We start from the raw sequence: 20,774 nt of genomic DNA, 5'->3' as shown, positions 1-20,774 counted from the left end.
TATCTTTTGTGCTGAGATGCTGCAACAGTTTTCACCAACGCCAAAAGGCTACTAACATCCTGTGTGTTTCTTTAACATAGTAAAATTTTACACTGCGAAAATAAATTAAAATAGACAAGGAGTTTTGGTAACTCAACCAACGAAATCGAAATCGTTATTCGAGTTGGTTAAAGAAAGCGTCATCGTAACTTTGCTGATTATTTCTGCTGTATTCACATATTTTCAGCTAAGCTTTTAATATGTTCTCAAACATTTATCAACCTTAAACATATTTAAAAACGAGAGATACTATATCAGTTCGATGTACCTTTTCACACGAAAGTGCGGAAGTCCAATTTGTCATGTTTTATTGGCTGGCGCTCTTCTTCATCGACAACAGAGAATTTATTGGATTTTTACACAAACAGTACTGAGCAGCATTTTTTTTTTACAATTTTTTGCTGTGTTATGGAAAAGCTGTTAATCTTCAACATATGTGAAACTTAGAGCGGAGTAATGTGGAGGCCTATAAAAGAAGCAGCGGAACACAACTTGGTCAGTGATATAAAGCTGGACATAACTAAATTAAACACTGTCTTACTTACTGGAGCCGCTTACGACGAAAACACTCAAGCAAAATTCCAACAGACATGAACGTACTGATTTGTGGGCCAAAAGCATCAAACATTTCGGGAATTTCGGTCGCCATTTTCCCGCGCTGCATCCGCAAAAATCCTCGCAGCATGTACGCGCGTGTACCGCACATGATGGCGCAATTTGTCCTAAAAATAGAAAAATTGTCCCATATCATACAGGGACAGCCCCAATACTAGAAATGGAGCGCGCTTACGGTCTCCGTCCCCGATTATGGCTATTCACGAAGCTTATTACGTAATAAGGCAAAAATTCCACACTCAGCCTTATTTGATTTATTTTTCAGTTACAAGACTTACTTAGGAAAACGTCATGAACTACGCAGAAGAAATTTTACATGCTATCTTTTTAGCCATAGTTGTTGCAAATTTCCTTCTCAACACTAGTCGTGCCTTAAAAGCCATCGAGTTATGCAGAGAAAGCTTAGTTTTGCTCAGTAACAAAGTGCTGAGTGTAAAGAAGCCATTACAGCGAACAATTTACAGAAAAATCTATCATACCATGTTTGAGGCGTACCGTCGTGTTAGCGATCACTCAAATGCAATAGCGTGCGGCTGGAAACTTCTCACCATTCTCCGCGAGTGTGGTGATACTGTCCAAGAAGGTATGCTTTGCATAAATCTGGCACAGACATATCAGAGTCAATTTATGTATGCTGAAGCAAAAGAACTTTATGAGAGAGCGGTCACTATGATGCAAAAAACTGGTAACAGGGGAGGAGAAGGAGTGGCTTATGGAGGCCTAGGAACTGTGTTCATTTCTCTCGGTAAATATGTCAAGGCTAAAGAATATTATGAAAAAGCACTTGCGAGCAGCATGGAAATTGGTGACAGAGCGACAGAAGGATCATCGTATGGAAACTTAGGAAATGTGTTTCACTGTCTCGGTAAATATGTCAAGGCTAAAGAATATTATGAAAAAGCACTTGCGATCAGCATGGAAATTGGTGACAGAGCGACAGAAGGATCATCGTATGGAAACTTAGGAAATGTGTTTCACTGTCTCGGTGAATATGTCAAGGCTAAAGAATATTATGAAAAAGCACTTGCGATCAGCATGGAAATTGGTGACAGAGCGAATGAAGGATCATTGTATGGAAACTTAGGAAATGTGTTTCGTTGTCTCGGTGAATATGTCAAGGCTAAAGAATATTATGAAAAAGCACTTGCGATCAGCATGGAAATTGGTGACAGAGCGAATGAAGGATCATGGTATGGAAACTTAGCAACTGTGTTTCGTTGTCTCGGTGAATATGTCAAGGCTAAAGAATATTATGAAAAGGCACTTGCGATCAGCATGGAAATTGGTGACAGAGCGACAGAAGGATCATCGTATGGAAACTTAGCAACTGTGTTTCGTTGTCTCGGTGAATATGTCAAGGCTAAAGAATATTATGAAAAAGCACTTGCGATCAGCATGGAAATTGGTGACAGAGCGAATGAAGGATCATGGTATGGAAACTTAGGAAATGTGTTTCGTTGTCTCGGTGAATATGTCAAGGCTAAAGAATATTATGAAAAGGCACTTGCGATCAGCATGGAAATTGGTGACAGAGCGAATGAAGGATCATCGTATGGAAACTTAGGAAATGTGTTTCGTTCTCTCGGTGAATATGTCAAGGCTAAAGAATATTATGAAAAAGCACTTGCGATCAGCATGGAAATTGGTGACAGAGCGAATGAAGGATCATGGTATGGAAACTTAGGAAATGTGTTTCACTGTCTCGGTGAATATGTCAAGGCTAAAGAATATTATGAAAAAGCACTTGCGATCAGCATGGAAATTGGTGACAGAGCGAATGAAGGATCATTGTATGGAAACTTAGGAAATGTGTTTTACTGTCTCGGTGAATATGTCAAGGCTAAAGAATATTATGAAAAAGCACTTGCGATCAGCATGGAAATTGGTGACAGAGCGAATGAAGGATCATGGTATGGAAACTTAGGAAATGTGTTTTTTTCTCTCGGTGAATATGTCAAGGCTAAAGAATATTATGAAAAAGCACTTGCGATCAGCATGGAAATTGGTGACAGAGCGAATGAAGGATCATTGTATGGAAACTTAGGAAATGTGTTTCACTGTCTCGGTGAATATGTCAAGGCTAAAGAATATTATGAAAAAGCACTTGCGATCAGCATGGAAATTGGTGACAGAGCGAATGAAGGATCATGGTATGGAAACTTAGGAAATGTGTTTTTTTCTCTCGGTGAATATGTCAAGGCTAAAGAATATTATGAAAAAGCACTTGCGATCAGCATGGAAATTGGTGAGAGAGCGAATGAAGGATCATTGTATGGAAACTTAGGAAATGTGTTTCACTGTCTCGGTGAATATGTCAAGGCTAAAGAATATTATGAAAAAGCACTTGCGATCAGCATGGAAATTGGTGACAGAGCGAATGAAGGATCATCGTATGGAAACTTAGGAAATATGTTTTTTTCTCTCGGTGAATATGTCAAGGCTAAAGAATATTATGAAAAAGCACTTGCGATCAGCATGGAAATTGGTGACAGAGCGAATGACGGATCATTTTATGGAAACTTAGGAACTGTGTTTTTTTCTCTCGGTGAATATGTCAAGGCTAAAGAATATTATGAAAAAGCACTTGCGATCAGCATGGAAATTGGTGACAGAGCGAAAGAAGGAACACGGTATGGAAACTTAGGAAATGTGTTTCGTTGTCTCGGTGAATATGTCAAGGCTAAAGAATATTATGAAAAAGCACTTGCGATCAGCATGGAAATTGGTGACAGAGAAGGAGAAGGAACATGGTATGGAAACTTAGGAAATGTGTTTCGTTGTCTCGGTGAATATGTCAAGGCTAAAGAATATTATGAAAAAGCACTTGCGATCAGTAGGGAAATTGGTAACCAGACAAACCAAGCATGCACCTACCTATCCCTGGCAACTGTGTTTCTTGATCTTAGGGAATATAGGCAGAGTAAATTATCTTGTGATAATGCGCTTGAGATCATCATGAAAATTGGTGATAAAGAAGGACAAGCACAATATCACTTAACAGAAGGGTCTTTTCACGAATCCCTTGGTGATAAAGATAAAGCTAAAGCCTGCTTCGAGAAAGGACTTGCGATTGCAGTTGAAATTGGTAACAGAAGATTAGAAGCATCAAGCTACCTCAGCCTTGGGAAAGTGTTTCAATCTGGCGGTGAACATGACATGGCCGAGGAATATCTTGACAAGGCACTCTCCATGAGTGAAAATATTGGAGAAGCTGAAATTGAGTTTTCTTGCTATTGTCATCTTTCACTGACGAAGTTAGGACAACACAATTTTCAGGAAGCTCATTCCTTTTTGTTACGAAGTATTGAAAAATCCGAAAAAATGCGAGGTTTTCTTCAAGGCAGCGATCAAATTAAGATATGCTTTGCAGACAAGCATGTTTTTCCCTATCGGCTGCTCAGTGAATTGTTTCGTCTCGCTGGAAATCCTAAGGATGCTCTTTATGTTGCAGAGCTTGGACGAGCTAGAGCCTTAGCGGACTTGATGGCAACTCAGTACTCTGTTGAAAATCGTATATCAGCTGACCCGCAATCATGGGTTGTTGTTGAAAACGTCATGAAGAAAGAAAGTAACTCTACTTGTCTGTACATTTCTTATTTTGAACAAACAGTGTTTTTGTGGATTCTCAAGACAAGCGGAGTCATTCAGTTCCGAAACCTTGATGTGGATAAAAAGACTCTTTACACAAGATTAACAAAGGTTGCTGAAGATTTGAATGAATTTTTTGCTATCATGGCTGAAAGCTTCCAAGACTTTGGCAATTTACCCGAGGAGGTGTGCGAAGATCGCTCCTTGAATGGCAATGACATTGAAACAAATCCTGAATCTTGTCAAGAAGAGAACCTCACAACTTTGCGACAAGATAAGCCTGGGAATACGGATGATCCCGAACCGAGTCTAACTTTGTTCTACGAACTGCTCGTCAATCCTGTATCCGACTTACTTGATCAACCTGAAATCATCATTGTTCCTGATCGCAACCTGTACCGTGTTCCATTTCCAGCTTTACTCAATGGAAGTGGGAAATATTTATCGGAGCGTTTCAGAATCCGCGTGGTTCCTTCTTTGTCGACTCTGAAGCTCATTCAGGACAGTCCTGCAGACTATCACTGTCAGACTGGTGCTCTGGTAGTGGGTGATCCTGATGTTGGTGTGGTGATTTACAGAGAAGAAGTCAATAAAAAGTTCGTACCTTTGCCTGGTGCAAGAAAGGAAGCAGAGATGATCGCACGACGGCTGGGCGTTTGGCCTTTGTTAGGACAGGACGCAACCAAGCAAGCGGTACTTGAGAAGCTAAATTCAGTGAGTCTGATACATATTGCTGCACATGGTAATGCTGAAAGAGGAGAAATTGCTCTTTCTCCTCCACGTTCCACCACCGGGGTTCCACTAGAAGACGACTACCTTTTGAAAGTGTCCGACATTTCAAAAGTGAAAGTGCGTGCTAAACTGGTGGTACTAAGCTGTTGTCACAGTGGCCGTGGACAAATTAGAGCCGAGGGAGTTGTTGGAATCGCTCGCGCGTTTCTAGGAGCCGGTGCACGCTCAGTGTTGGTGGCACTGTGGGCTCTAGACGACAGTACAACAAAGAAGTTGATGAGTCGCTTTTACGAGCACCTTGTTCGTGGAGAAAGTGCCAGTGTATCTCTTCACGCGGCCATGAAGTGGTTGAGAGATCACGGCTTTACCAAGGTTTCCAGGTGGGCACCGTTTATGCTGATTGGAGACGACGTCACATTTGTGTTTGAAAAATAAAGGTATGTTTCCACTAGTGAAGAAAAGATTTTAGGAATGTGCTGCGTTGGTTAGCAATATTACTTAAAAGAACGCTACTTTCAGTTTCTGCTTTTGTGTTTAAAAGGGCAAAATCTAGCTGTGTTGTATGTAAAGCAGCTACAGTGTATCAACATATTTTCAATTCCAATTACTGAGAAAATGTTTTCTTTTAACAAAAAACTTTCTTGTAAGGCAATCAGATCCCTTATTCTTGTGATTTATCTACCTAACATTTGGTACTTACGTTTAAGAGATGATAGGGCGCGTATACCTTCAGTTCAAGAAACAAACTGTATTCATCATCTGCGAATATATTACGACAATGAACACACAAATAATCGATCAGCTCACAGTTGACTTGATAACTCAGTTGGTAAAGCACTGCACCGATATAGTAGCGGTCATAGTTTTGAATCCCGTTCAAGCTTAACTATTGCCTCAATTTTTTTTTTTTTTTTTTTTTTTTTCAGGCTTTATTCTCTGCTAAAAAGAAATTAATGTTATGCAATGGTTAGGAGACTTCAAGATAATATCTTCAAATTGTTCTTTTTTGTTGTCTTAGGAAGCAAAGATTTCGTCAGTGGAGTATTCCATAGAAATTAAACATCAAGAAATGAACCAAGAAACTTCTGCAAGGACATTGGAAATAGAAAAGACAAGTTTGCTTTGATTTTCTTTCGTTGCCGTTGTCTAATACAAGTACAACTGTTTTTCTTTTTTCACAGAAGCAGTAGAGAAACGAACGTTTTTTTTTTGTTTTTTTTTTTTTTTGCCGTGGTTGCAAACGAATTTTTTAAATGTTGTTGTCGAAATTAATCACGCATATCTCTCAAAAAGGCTAGGATCTGTCGAGCGACTTTGTTACCTAACATTGATGCAAAGTTTTTCAGTTCGATGGGGCGGACGGAGGGGTCCCCAAGTGAAAGAGGCGGGGATGTTTTATGTTGTCTCTTTTAGGGAATTTTCTTGCGAACTTTTTTCAACACTTGGGCCAATTTGCTCAGCAATCATTGAATTCTGAGGGTTTGTAAAAATTTCATCTTACTGTGTGTAAGTGGTTTAAATCGACCAGTCATGGAAGTACTTAAACCTCTTCACAGAAGAAAGTCTTGAATGAAATTGTCACGAAAGTTCTGATTTGCCTTTTTTAGATGTTGCATCTTTAAGGGGTAAAATATAGCTTGAGCCACACCCGAGGTGTTTATACTTTTTAGCATAACGTGTGATTATTTTAGATTGTATTTCATGATTCTTGTTTATATATAGATATTTTAAAACATTAACGCATATCATAATTATAATATTACTTTTAATTTGATTTTCTCTGGAATACTTTTGTGTCATCTTATCTTTCATGCGATGTCACACCTCATATATAGCTAAGAGTATTACACAATAAATTTCTATTGTATTACATTGCATTGCATTGCTTTGTGTTATTTTGTAGTTCGTCATAGCAAGATTCCCCAATTCAAATATACGATCTTTCATATATTCTCATTTATTTTTGTTTTTTTGTCCGCATTTTAACATTTCGTTCTCACAATGCCAACTACCAAAATAAAAAAAATAAATAAATAAAAAATAAAAACTACATCTAAGTATGAAGCTTTTATTATCACAATTATTGTACATACGAGTATTGCCCGCTTCAATACCTATTGCTTAAGAAGAAGCATATTACAACAGTAACATGTAAAAAATATATTGCGTGACACGAGTTGACCACCTGCCCATTTCTTTCTTAGTTTTGTGTTTTACAACTTTTTACATCGATTTGTGCAACTTCGACGATAGCAAGCAATGAAAGTGTCACCTGGTTCTTGCAAAATTTAGCTGCAATGAGGTAAGAAATTAATTATGTAGTCTTCGGGGCCAAATACTTGTTTAGGAATTACCAATTACGAGCTATTCCAGCTTGCGTCATAAAGACTGACTCCAGAACAACACAACGTATCTTGATCTGTTTCTTGAAAAATGAAAACTATCTTGCTTGACTCTTGTTAAGCTGGTAACTTTACCAAGATCCTCATGGGGAGCATAAACAGGAGAGCGCCAACAAAGTAACACCAGAAGGGCCCTACACACCAGTAGACTGAGGGACACAAACAGAGTATGAATGAATTATGCGTTCACTAAATAAAGATAGAAAAGAAATAAATAAACTAGCAGACAAACAAACAAGTAAAAAACAGTAATCAATAAACAGGCGAGGCGACAAAAAAGAAGAATACATGGACGGACGCATTCAGGAAGTTAACGCACCAAACACAAGAGTGTATAATGAGAACAACAATGGCTGTACATGTGCGTACATGTGGAGCCACTCTGGGCAAAATGACTAAGTTTGCGTAGTCTAGGGAACGCGAACGACGGCGGCGAATTTTTCGTATTCCCATTTGGAATTGAACGCTGCTATACATCATTAGCCTGAGCTATTTTTAACAGCCACAGGCGTTCTCAACAGATCCTGACAATTGGGACTTTCAAAGGTAAAATCTACAGTCATTTTTCACTAGATGTCATTCAGCTTTTCTGTCGTCATCTTTATGTTGTTCTTAAGGGAAACACGTAGTATCTCTAGTTAATGTATGAAATAAGGTGGCGACTAGTAACTTCGCATGCAGTCCAACTGGACTGTTAATCAGAACGGACCACTTACCTGTACAGCTCACGTCGGGACCAATCGCTCGTGCCAAGGCCCCAAAGGATATGAAAATTCCCATAGCTTTCCCCTTCTGATCAGCATTTCCTAAGTAAGTGTTAAATAGCGAAGCGCGCGAGTGACGTCATAACTCAGACAAACTCAGACAAACAAAACGGAATATTGGAAGATTTGACGCTTTTTCAAGCGCCTAAGCAAGTGTTCCTAAAACAGTTTTTAAAACGAAAGTTTGGCGTTCATTTTCCTCTTATTTCACTCAGAACACGCTTATGTTGTCTGACTCTCGCGGGGTTCCAATAATTTGCATTCTATATTTTTAGACTTCGCACGCTTCGTTATTGAACTAAAACATAAATAACAACAAAACGTATGGTATCACAATCCTCCACTCCTCTCCACTCTAAAAAAGCCAGCCACAACAACAAACATTGTCAGAAACTGTGTTAGAACAGAACAGAAGATTTACTATAATTGTCTTTTCTATCAACTAGAGCATTATCATTAATAATTTTCATGATTTCTGCGAGGCAAACATTTGGCGAGTGCAAATCAAATCACTTCACATCTCACTTCAAAGATCTAATTGCAATATTTTTGGGCTTACAGACACTGTGGCCTTATTCGCTAACGAAGCCCAATTTTTTCAGATTTAGTTTGTTCTTCCGGGCATATTCTCTCCAAAACGAAGTCGGTGACCCCCCCTTTTTTTTAAATTTCTGACATAACTAACTCATCATCTTACAGTGGTAAAAGTTTTAGAAAAAAAATCAATGTTGAAAAATTTTCGAGCAAACTTCCTTAAGTTCGGTTGCTCATGCCGTACACACCCCGCAAATTGATTAACAAAGTAAAAACCTAGCCGGTAAAAGTATGTAAGCAAGGTGGTTTGAAATTCAGTTGACTTTTCAAAATGAATTCAAAACGTAGTCGACAAATTGGAAAAACCTAAACCTGATTTAGTTAAACTTGTTAAGTTGGTATGAATGGGGCATTTGTCTATAGACCATTTACTGAGAGAACCAACGTTAGCCCAGCAAAAGTTACTCAGACATTTTATCCAGTAGTAAGGTATAGCGATTTTAAGGTGTTGATGATGTCTATGTTTATGGTCTTTTTAGATATTATTTTGCTATTGGCACAGAATCAGGCCGTATATCTTTCTGTATTCCTGACGGTGTCGGAGTGAAACCACCAATACAGGTGACCAATGAACTCTTCTTCAAGCTTTGGAACAATCGTATCCTTGTGCATGAAAATCTATTTGCGTTGTATCATCCTGCACTTTGTTTAAAAGCAAGCTTTAATTTGTTTTACGTTTTTTGCTGCAACAAGTCAGGGCGGTTTAAGAGAACGATTCGCACTTCCCGGTGCAAAATTTTTGAAATCTATTTTCAGTTTCGGTGCACGTCACGCTTGTGTCATATTACGTCGTCACATTTTGGTGACCTCATATGTCGTGGCAACCAGATTTTTTTCGCATATTGTTTCAGTTTCAGCGACCTCACGAAAATAAAACCAACAGATGCGACAATGTTATCTCAGTCAGGCATCTAAGCGATTACAATAGCCACTCCCTGTCAATAGAGTGTGTGCATTGTCACGCAATAAAAGTGGATAAAGTCAAGAAATTGTGATATTATAGACGATAAATAAAGAAGACAGTTCTCCGAGTTTAAGGTGTGTGCGTTGTTCCAAAGTTGAGATATTCGTCGAAATGTTCCGCACAAAATTAAAGTGCCTGGTATGGAGCCACCATACTGGAGGACCTCCTTACTCCTCCAATATGGCGGCCGGAAAGACATCTGGAACTTACATTGGCTATCTAGACAACTGACTATCTGATCCAAACCAAAAAAACATCTACAAAAGCACTTTTCCTAATACTTTAACTCCTAAAATGGCTAAAAATCACGAGATAAGTGTATATTTTTCGACAAACGTGATCTTAGCTTCATGTCACGTACCGCCATGACTTCGAAATTCAAAATGCGCTGGTTTCCAACCGAAGGACCCTATTGAGCTGAAAAGTTGTAAACAGATATAAATTTAGTACTTCCTATGCCTGATGAGGACAAAACCTTTGGGGGCTCTTTAGTTTTGGATTTGAGAATTTGATGACGTCCGCGGCGTGAAGACACTCTATAGATTTAGGATAATTCACCCCGGAAGAGGTTCATGGATCATCCGCTCTTGGCTGCAGGCATCATCATTTGTGACTGTGCTGTTTTAAGACGCGTCAGGTTGACCAATATCTGATTTCTCCTAACAATATTAGTGTGCTCTTAAGCAGACGGGTGATGAGAATATAGTCAATTGGGCGAAATTATTTTTGAGGTACAATCATACCGTAGCCAGATTCGCAATTCAGAAGCCGTGTCTACTGTCCTGGGCAGAGGCTCTCGATGGCGATTACCGTTAGCCGTAAAACGAGTCAAAATTTAACCGTTAGGCGAAAAAATTGTTAAGTCAACCGTTAGCCGTAGAAAATGTTAACGGTAAAAACATTTTAGCCACGAAAGTGAAAGTCTCAAGATCTCTTGTCAAGACATTTTGTGCCTTGTCTTGTGGCTTGTAAGCTTTATTAGTCTACAATTTTTATAACAATACCGTTCTCCGTCCTGGAATGGTACTAAGACCTTAACTATGTTTTACAGTAATCAAATTAACTGTTTTAAACTCTGAAGGTTAATTTATAACTTTTTAAAACAGTGGAAATAAATTTCTGATTAAGATTTCTGCTAACCGTAAGAAAAATAAATCAACTCTTAATTCTCTTAACTAGCAGTAAAAGCCACCACCCCATTGATACCCTCTGGGCATGATAACTTGCAATATTAAATCACTGATATGATATAACGCTGGATGACGGAATTTGTGTACTGTAAATACCTAATCGTACCTTTTTTGCTGCGCTTCGGCGGCATATCAGACTCATTTCGTCTCAGTGGGTATTTTAACTGGACTGCATCTCGCCAGAATAGAAACCATCGCTCGACCAAACTGCCTGAAATGCCGTCGAAACATACCGGAAAGGTACAATTTGTTGAAAATACATTCCTTTTAATTTAATGTTTTTGAGAAAGTGGGGCTTTGTCGAAACAATCTGTTTTCATTGCCTGATCGTTTTGTTGGTGCTTAAACCAACAAGGATCACTTTAAGCATGGATTGCTCCGCCAGTATGATTCCGAACGGGAGTCCTGTGAGTCGAGTTCAACGCTTAGACGCGCGTCTAACCCCCTCCCCCTTGCCCTCCTCCTCTCCCTACTCCTCCCCCTTAGAGTTCGCCTCACTATTTTAGTTCTCGTGTCTTTTTACGCTTCTCAATCGAAAGAGTATGCGAAAAGAAAACTCAAGTTGTGGTTGGGTTGTCTACATCCTCACGTCATATTTACGTCATATGACAATCTGTCTTCTTTGAATATGCTAAAATACTTGGATCATTCTTTTTACAAAAAAAAAATGAAATGCTTTTTGCAAGGTGACAGGTTCCAGTTGAAATTTATATCATATTTTCGAGAAAATTTAACTAAAATACGTTTGAAAAAATGTTTTTGCGCATGTAAATGTATTTATGATAAAAGTCTTACAACGTTTTTTAAAAGTAAGGGTTACGCAAAACATATAAGTTTAAATTGAAATTAACCTACAGCAGAATAACTTCAGTAATCTGTAAACCGCTAATTAATGCCTTTTATGTAAACAATTCAGGATGGAAGATTATGTGAGTCCATTTCACATTAAATCAAAAATGATACACGTAGATAGGTTAAAAACAAACATTTCATAATTTCAGTTTTTTTTGGAAAGTGTGAAAAAATGACACTTGAAAATTTCGTTTTCTAATTTCCTCGTGCAAGGTCTGATTTTATGAATTATTTACGGGTATCCGGTGTTTTACTTTCCAAAGCGAACAGTGTAAAACAAACCTGACAATAAACATCACTCTATGCAAGGAATACAAGTTGGTCTTCACGCTTTTATTTCAACTGATTGGTGAGGTGAGTACAACTTGTCTTGTATTGTAAGCCTTAATTTTATAATTTTCACGATCGAGTTGCACTAAGTAGGAAAAATATTGAGAGAATATCAGTATTTGCGGTGACTAGAAACATTTGTTTGTCTCTTTTTGTGTTGGATCGATTTAAGGATTATATATATAGGTAAAGAAAGAAAATAAGTTAAGACGCAATTTTTTTCATTTGTCGTTCACCGTAAACGTCATTCTTCAACTCTCTGTTTGAGAAGCTTATTCACAAATGGACCTGAATGAATTTACTCATGAAAAGTTTCCAAAGGTGATTTGTACATTCCAACATTTTATAGATTGAGTGATTCGGAGATGTCAAGTACAAAATTGAGAAATTGAACTTGCAATTGTACACCCGAAATGAATTCGGCACTTTTACAGCAAGCACTATTTTACCATTTATTTATTTAGTCGATCAGACCTAAAGGTATAATGCACAGGTTCAGAATACTAATTTGCTCAAACTTGGCTTTTTCGAGTCCCTACCCTTCCTCGTAATAACACAAGGCCAGGAGCCATAATCGGGGACGGAGACCGTCAGTCTTGGGATCCGCGCGTACCTATGATATGGAACAATATTTCTATTTTTAGAACAAGTTGCGTCATCCTGACGTCATATATCCGCGCGGATCCACGCACATGTCGGGGGCTCTTGCGTGGATGTTGTGACGTGTGATAAAATGGTGAGAGTTGCGAGATTCTCTTGCAGATTTTTCACAGCGATGGCAGGGAATAAGGCAGGGAATAAGAACCAGGGCACTAATATGTAGTTTTATGCTCTGAGCTAACGGAAAAGGTGAGTATTTCAGGGTCGAAAATAAGTCTTAAATTTCGCGCTGTGAATGGATAATATCTGCTCGCGCTGGTTGTACGAGTAAGATTTTGCATTTGTTCTGTAAAGAAAAGTTATGCGAGAAAACTCTTTACCCTGGTATCGAGTTAATTTGTGCGTTTCCCAAACAATGTTTAATCATAACCAAACCCTGTTTTGATAGTTTCTTATTGTTTCTGTTTGTTTGGCGAATTTGAAAAAGTTTTTGAAAGGAAAGTCTGACGCGTACGTTAAGTAGCTCATTTGCATAGTGCAGCGCGAGCACTTTCAAATCCGAGTCGGTGTTTTCAATTGTCAACAAATCTTGACAAAGATATCTTTCGTTATCTTTTGTGCTGAGATGCTGCAACAGTTTTCACCAACGCCAAAAGGCTACTAACATCCTGTGTGTTTCTTTAACATAGTAAAATTTTACACTGCGAAAATAAATTAAAATAGACAAGGAGTTTTGGTAACTCAACCAACGAAATCGAAATCGTTATTCGAGTTGGTTAAAGAAAGCGTCATCGTAACTTTGCTGATTATTTCTGCTGTATTCACATATTTTCAGCTAAGCTTTTAATATGTTCTCAAACATTTATCAACCTTAAACATATTTAAAAACGAGAGATACTATATCAGTTCGATGTACCTTTTCACACGAAAATGCGGAAGTCCAATTTGTCATGTTTTATTGGCTGGCGCTCTTCTTCATCGACAACAGAGAATTTATTGGATTTTTACACAAACAGTACTGAGCAGCATTTTTTTTTACAATTTTTTGCTGTGTTATGGAAAAGCTGTTAATCTTCAACATATGTGAAACTTAGAGCGGAGTAATGTGGAGGCCTATAAAAGAAGCAGCGGAACACAACTTGGTCAGTGATATAAAGCTGGACATAACTAAATTAAACACTGTCTTACTTACTGGAGCCGCTTACGACGAAAACACTCAAGCAAAATTCCAACAGACATGAACGTACTGATTTGTGGGCCAAAAGCATCAAACATTTCGGGAATTTCGGTCGCCATTTTCCCGCGCTGCATCCGCAAAAATCCTCGCAGCATGTACGCGCGTGTACCGCACATGATGGCGCAATTTGTCCTAAAGATAGAAAAATTGTCCCATATCATACAGGGACAGCCCCAATACTAGAAATGGAGCGCGCTTACGGTCTCCGTCCCCGATTATGGCTATTCACGAAGCTTATTACGTAATAAGGCAAAAATTCCACACTCAGCCTTATTTGATTTATTTTTCAGTTACAAGACTTACTTAGGAAAACGTCATGAACTACGCAGAAGAAATTTTACATGCTATCTTTTTAGCCATAGTTGTTGCAAATTTCCTTCTCAACACTAGTCGTGCCTTAAAAGCCATCGAGTTATGCAGAGAAAGCTTAGTTTTGCTCAGTAACAAAGTGCTGAGTGTAAAGAAGCCATTACAGCGAACAATTTACAGAAAAATCTATCATACCATGTTTGAGGCGTACCGTCGTGTTAGCGATCACTCAAATGCAATAGCGTGCGGCTGGAAACTTCTCACCATTCTCCGCGAGTGTGGTGATACTGTCCAAGAAGGTATGCTTTGCATAAATCTGGCACAGACATATCAGAGTCAATTTATGTATGCTGAAGCAAAAGAACTTTATGAGAGAGCGGTCACTATGATGCAAAAAACTGGTAACAGGGGAGGAGAAGGAGTGGCTTATGGAGGCCTAGGAACTGTGTTCATTTCTTTCGGTAAATATGTCAAGGCTAAAGAATATTATGAAAAAGCACTTGCGAGCAGCATGGAAATTGGTGACAGAGCGACAGAAGGATCATCGTATGGAAACTTAGGAAATGTGTTTCACTGTCTCGGTAAATATGTCAAGGCTAAAGAATATTATGAAAAAGCACTTGCGATCAGCATGGAAATTGGTGACAGAGCGAATGAAGGAACATGGTATGGAAACTTAGGAAATGTGTTTCGTTGTCTCGGTGAATATGTCAAGGCTAAAGAATATTATGAAAAAGCACTTGCGATCAGCATGGAAATTGGTGACAGAGCGAATGAAGGATCATCGTATGGAAACTTAGCAACTGTGTTTGGTTCTCTCGGTGAATATGTCAAGGCTAAAGAATATTATGAAAAAGCACTTGCGATCAGCATGGAAATTGGTGACAGAGCGAATGAAGGATCATGGTATGGAAACTTAGCAACTGTGTTTCGTTGTCTCGGTGAATATGTCAAGGCTAAAGAATATTATGAAAAAGCACTTGCGATCAGCATCGAAATTGGTGACAGAGCGAATGAAGGATCATGGTATGGAAACTTAGCAACTGTGTTTCGTTGTCTCGGTGAATATGTCAAGGCTAAAGAATATTATGAAAAAGCACTTGCGATCAGCATGGAAATTGGTGACAGAGCGAATGAAGGATCATGGTATGGAAACTTAGCAACTGTGTTTCGTTGTCTCGGTGAATATGTCAAGGCTAAAGAATATTATGAAAAAGCACTTGCGAGCAGCATGGAAATTGGTGACAGAGCGACAGAAGGATCATCGTATGGAAACTTAGGAAATGTGTTTCACTGTCTCGGTAAATATGTCAAGGCTAAAGAATATTATGAAAAAGCACTTGCGATCAGCATGGAAATTGGTGACAGAGCGAATGAAGGAACATGGTATGGAAACTTAGGAAATGTGTTTCGTTGTCTCGGTGAATATGTCAAGGCTAAAGAATATTATGAAAAAGCACTTGCGATCAGCATGGAAATTGGTGACAGAGCGAATGAAGGATCATCGTATGGAAACTTAGCAACTGTGTTTGGTTCTCTCGGTGAATATGTCAAGGCTAAAGAATATTATGAAAAAGCACTTGCGATCAGCATGGAAATTGGTGACAGAGCGAATGAAGGATCATGGTATGGAAACTTAGCAACTGTGTTTCGTTGTCTCGGTGAATATGTCAAGGCTAAAGAATATTATGAAAAAGCACTTGCGATCAGCATCGAAATTGGTGACAGAGCGAATGAAGGATCATGGTATGGAAACTTAGCAACTGTGTTTCGTTGTCTCGGTGAATATGTCAAGGCTAAAGAATATTATGAAAAAGCACTTGCGATCAGCATGGAAATTGGTGACAGAGCGAATGAAGGATCATGGTATGGAAACTTAGCAACTGTGTTTCGTTGTCTCGGTGAATATGTCAAGGCTAAAGAATATTATGAAAAAGCACTTGCGAGCAGCATGGAAATTGGTGACAGAGCGACAGAAGGATCATTGTATGGAATCTTAGGAAATGTGTTTTACTGTCTCGGTGAATATGTCAAGGCTAAAGAATATTATGAAAAAGCACTTGCGATCAGCATGGAAATTGGTGACAGAGCGAATGAAGGATCATGGTATGGAAACTTAGCAACTGTGTTTCGTTCTCTCGGTGAATATGTCAAGGCTAAAGAATATTATGAAAAAGCACTTGCGATCAGCATGGAAATTGGTTACAGAGCGAATGAAGGATCATCGTATGGAAACTTAGCAACTGTGTTTCGTTGTCTCGGTGAATATGTCAAGGCTAAAGAATATTATGAAAAAGCACTTGCGATCAGCATGGAAATTGGTGACAGAGCGAATGAAGGATCATGGTATGGAAACTTAGCAACTGTGTTTCGTTGTCTCGGTGAATATGTCAAGGCTAAAGAATATTATGAAAAAGCACTTGCGATCAGCATCGAAATTGGTGACAGAGCGAATGAAGGATCATGGTATGGAAACTTAGCAACTGTGTTTCGTTGTCTCGGTGAATATGTCAAGGCTAAAGAATATTATGAAAAAGCACTTGCGATCAGCATGGAAATTGGTGACAGAGCGAATGAAGGATCATGGTATGGAAACTTAGCAACTGTGTTTCGTTGTCTCGGTGAATATGTCAAGGCTAAAGAATATTATGAAAAAGCACTTGCGAGCAGCATGGAAATTGGTGACAGAGCGACAGAAGGATCATTGTATGGAATCTTAGGAAATGTGTTTTACTGTCTCGGTGAATATGTCAAGGCTAAAGAATATTATGAAAAAGCACTTGCGATCAGCATGGAAATTGGTGACAGAGCGAATGAAGGATCATGGTATGGAAACTTAGCAACTGTGTTTCGTTCTCTCGGTGAATATGTCAAGGCTAAAGAATATTATGAAAAAGCACTTGCGAGCAGCATGGAAATTGGTGACAGAGCGACAGAAGGATCATCGTATGGAAACTTAGGAAATGTGTTTCACTGTCTCGGTAAATATGTCAAGGCTAAAGAATATTATGAAAAAGCACTTGCGATCAGCATGGAAATTGGTGACAGAGCGAATGAAGGAACATGGTATGGAAACTTAGGAAATGTGTTTCGTTGTCTCGGTGAATATGTCAAGGCTAAAGAATATTATGAAAAAGCACTTGCGATCAGCATGGAAATTGGTGACAGAGCGAATGAAGGATCATGGTATGGAAACTTAGCAACTGTGTTTCGTTGTCTCGGTGAATATGTCAAGGCTAAAGAATATTATGAAAAAGCACTTGCGATCAGCATGGAAATTGGTGACAGAGCGAATGAAGGATCATGGTATGGAAACTTAGCAACTGTGTTTCGTTGTCTCGGTGAATATGTCAAGGCTAAAGAATATTATGAAAAAGCACTTGCGAGCAGCATGGAAATTGGTGACAGAGCGACAGAAGGATCATTGTATGGAATCTTAGGAAATGTGTTTTACTGTCTCGGTGAATATGTCAAGGCTAAAGAATATTATGAAAAAGCACTTGCGATCAGCATGGAAATTGGTGACAGAGCGAATGAAGGATCATGGTATGGAAACTTAGCAACTGTGTTTCGTTCTCTCGGTGAATATGTCAAGGCTAAAGAATATTATGAAAAAGCACTTGCGATCAGCATGGAAATTGGTTACAGAGCGAATGAAGGATCATCGTATGGAAACTTAGCAACTGTGTTTCGTTGTCTCGGTGAATATGTCAAGGCTAAAGAATATTATGAAAAAGCACTTGCGATCAGCATGGAAATTGGTGACAGAGCGAATGAAGGATCATCGTATGGAAACTTAGCAACTGTGTTTCGTTGTCTCGGTGAATATGTCAAGGCTAAAGAATATTATGAAAAAGCACTTGCGATCAGCATGGAAATTGGTGACAGAGCGAATGAAGGAACATCTTATGGAAACTTAGGAACTGTGTTTTTTTCTCTCGGTGAATATGTCAAGGCTAAAGAATATTATGAAAAAGCACCTGCGATCAGCATGGAAATTGGTGACAGAGCGAATGAAGGATCATGGTATGGAAACTTAGCAACTGTGTTTCGTTGTCTCGGTGAATATGTCAAGGCTAAAGAATATTATGAAAAAGCACTTGCGATCAGCATGGAAATTGGTGACAGAGCGAATGAAGGATCATGGTATGGAAACTTAGCAACTGTGTTTCGTTGTCTCGGTGAATATGTCAAGGCTAAAGAATATTATGAAAAAGCACTTGCGATCAGCATGGAAATTGGTGACAGAGCGAAAGAAGGAACACGGTATGGAAACTTAGGAAATGTGTTTCGTTGTCTCGGTGAATATGTCAAGGCTAAAGAATATTATGAAAAAGCACTTGCGATCAGCATGGAAATTGGTGACAGAGAAGGAGAAGGAACATGGTATGGAAACTTAGGAAATGTGTTTCGTTGTCTCGGTGAATATGTCAAGGCTAAAGAATATTATGAAAAAGCACTTGCGATCAGTAGGGAAATTGGTAACCAGACAAACCAAGCATGCACCTACCTATCCCTGGCAACTGTGTTTCTTGATCTTAGGGAATATAGGCAGAGTAAATTATCTTGTGATAATGCGCTTGAGATCATCATGAAAATTGGTGATAAAGAAGGACAAGCACAATATCACTTAACAGAAGGGTCTTTTCACGAATCCCTTGGTGATAAAGATAAAGCTAAAGCCTGCTTCGAGAAAGGACTTGCGATTGCAGTTGAAATTGGTAACAGAAGATTAGAAGCATCAAGCTACCTCAGCCTTGGGAAAGTGTTTCAATCTGGCGGTGAACATGACATGGCCGAGGAATATCTTGACAAGGCACTCTCCATGAGTGAAAATATTGGAGAAGCTGAAATTGAGTTTTCTTGCTATTGTCATCTTTCACTGACGAAGTTAGGACAACACAATTTTCAGGAAGCTCATTCCTTTTTGTTACGAAGTATTGAAAAATCCGAAAAAATGCGAGGTTTTCTTCAAGGCAGCGATCAAATTAAGATATGCTTTGCAGACAAGCATGTTTTTCCCTATCGGCTGCTCAGTGAATTGTTTCGTCTCGCTGGAAATCCTAAGGATGCTCTTTATGTTGCAGAGCTTGGACGAGCTAGAGCCTTAGCGGACTTGATGGCAACTCAGTACTCTGTTGAAAATCGTATATCAGCTGACCCGCAATCATGGGTTGTTGTTGAAAATGTCATGAAGAAAGAAAGTAACTCTACTTGTCTGTACATTTCTTATTTTGAACAAACAGTGTTTTTGTGGATTCTCAAGACAAGCGGAGTCATTCAGTTCCGAAACCTTGATGTGGATAAAAAGACTCTTTACACAAGATTAACAAAGGTTGCTGAAAATTTGGATAAATTTTTTGCTATCATGGCTGAAAGCTTCCAAGACTTTGGCAATTTACCCGAGGGGGTGTGCGAAGATCGCTCCTTGAATGGCAATGACATTGAAACAAATCCTGAATCTTGTCAAGAAGAGAACCTCACAACTTTGCGACAAGATAAGCCTGGGAATACGGATGATCCCGAACCGAGTCTAACTTTGTTCTACGAACTGCTCGTCAATCCTGTATCCGACTTACTTGATCAACCTGAAATCATCATTGTTCCTGATCGCAACCTGTACCGTGTTCCATTTCCAGCTTTACTCAATGGAAGTGGGAAATATTTATCGGAGCGTTTCAGAATCCGCGTGGTTCCTTCTTTGTCGACTCTGAAGCTCATTCAGGACAGTCCTGCAGACTATCACTGTCAGACTGGTGCTCTGGTAGTGGGTGATCCTGATGTTGGTGTGGTGATTTACAGAGAAGAAGTCAATAAAAAGTTCGTACCTTTGCCTGGTGCAAGAAAGGAAGCAGAGATGATCGCACGACGGCTGGGCGTTTGGCCTTTGTTAGGACAGGACGCAACCAAGCAAGCGGTACTTGAGAAGCTAAATTCAGTGAGTCTGATACATATTGCTGCACATGGTAATGCTGAAAGAGGAGAAATTGCTCTTTCTCCTCCACGTTCCACCACCGGGGTTCCACTAGAAGACGACTACCTTTTGAAAGTGTCCGACATTTCAAAAGTGAAAGTGCGAGCTAAACTGGTGGTACTAAGCTGTTGTCACAGTGACCGTGGACAAATTAGAGCCGAGGGAGTTGTTGGAATCGCTCGCGCGTTTCTAGGAGCCGGTGCACGCTCAGTGTTGGTGGCACTGTGGGCTCTAGACGACAGTACAACAAAGAAGTTGATGAGTCGCTTTTACGAGCACCTTGTTCGTGGAGAAAGTGCCAGTGTATCTCTTCACGCGGCCATGAAGTGGTTGAGAGATCACGGCTTTACCAAGGTTTCCAGGTGGGCACCGTTTATGCTGATTGGAGACGACGTCACATTTGTGTTTGAAAAATAAAGGTATGTTTCTACTAGCGAAGAAAAGATTTTAGGAATGTGCTGCGTTGGTTAGCAATATTACTTAAAAGAACGCTACTTTCAGTTTCTGCTTTTGTGTTTAAAAGGGCAAAATCTAGCTGTGTTGTATGTAAAGCAGCTACAGTGTATCAACATATTTTCAATTCC

The 20,774-nt window shown here is 39.2% G+C and overlaps 2 protein-coding genes across 2 annotated transcripts in view; both read left to right on the top strand.

Moving 5' to 3' along the window:
* LOC145485132 (uncharacterized) overlaps window positions 1-20,774 on the top strand; it is a 248,317-nt gene that overhangs the window by 78,815 nt on the left and 148,728 nt on the right. The gene's annotated exons all lie outside the window — the stretch shown is intronic.
* LOC145485669 (uncharacterized) lies at window positions 383-20,715 on the top strand. The gene is made up of 4 exons (XM_081464303.1): window positions 383-5,405; window positions 9,214-9,295; window positions 14,215-20,007; window positions 20,038-20,715. The coding sequence occupies exons 1-4, from the start codon at window positions 946-948 to the stop codon at window positions 20,605-20,607; spliced, it is 10,905 nt and encodes a 3,634-aa protein (XP_081320429.1). The 5' UTR covers window positions 383-945; the 3' UTR covers window positions 20,608-20,715.

This window comes from Orbicella franksi, chromosome 4 (assembly GCF_964199315.1).
Source record: "Orbicella franksi chromosome 4, jaOrbFran1.1, whole genome shotgun sequence".
NCBI lineage: Eukaryota > Metazoa > Cnidaria > Anthozoa > Scleractinia > Merulinidae > Orbicella > Orbicella franksi.
Note: the sequence above shows the minus strand (reverse complement) of the source record. Positions and strands in the feature narration are given on the sequence as shown.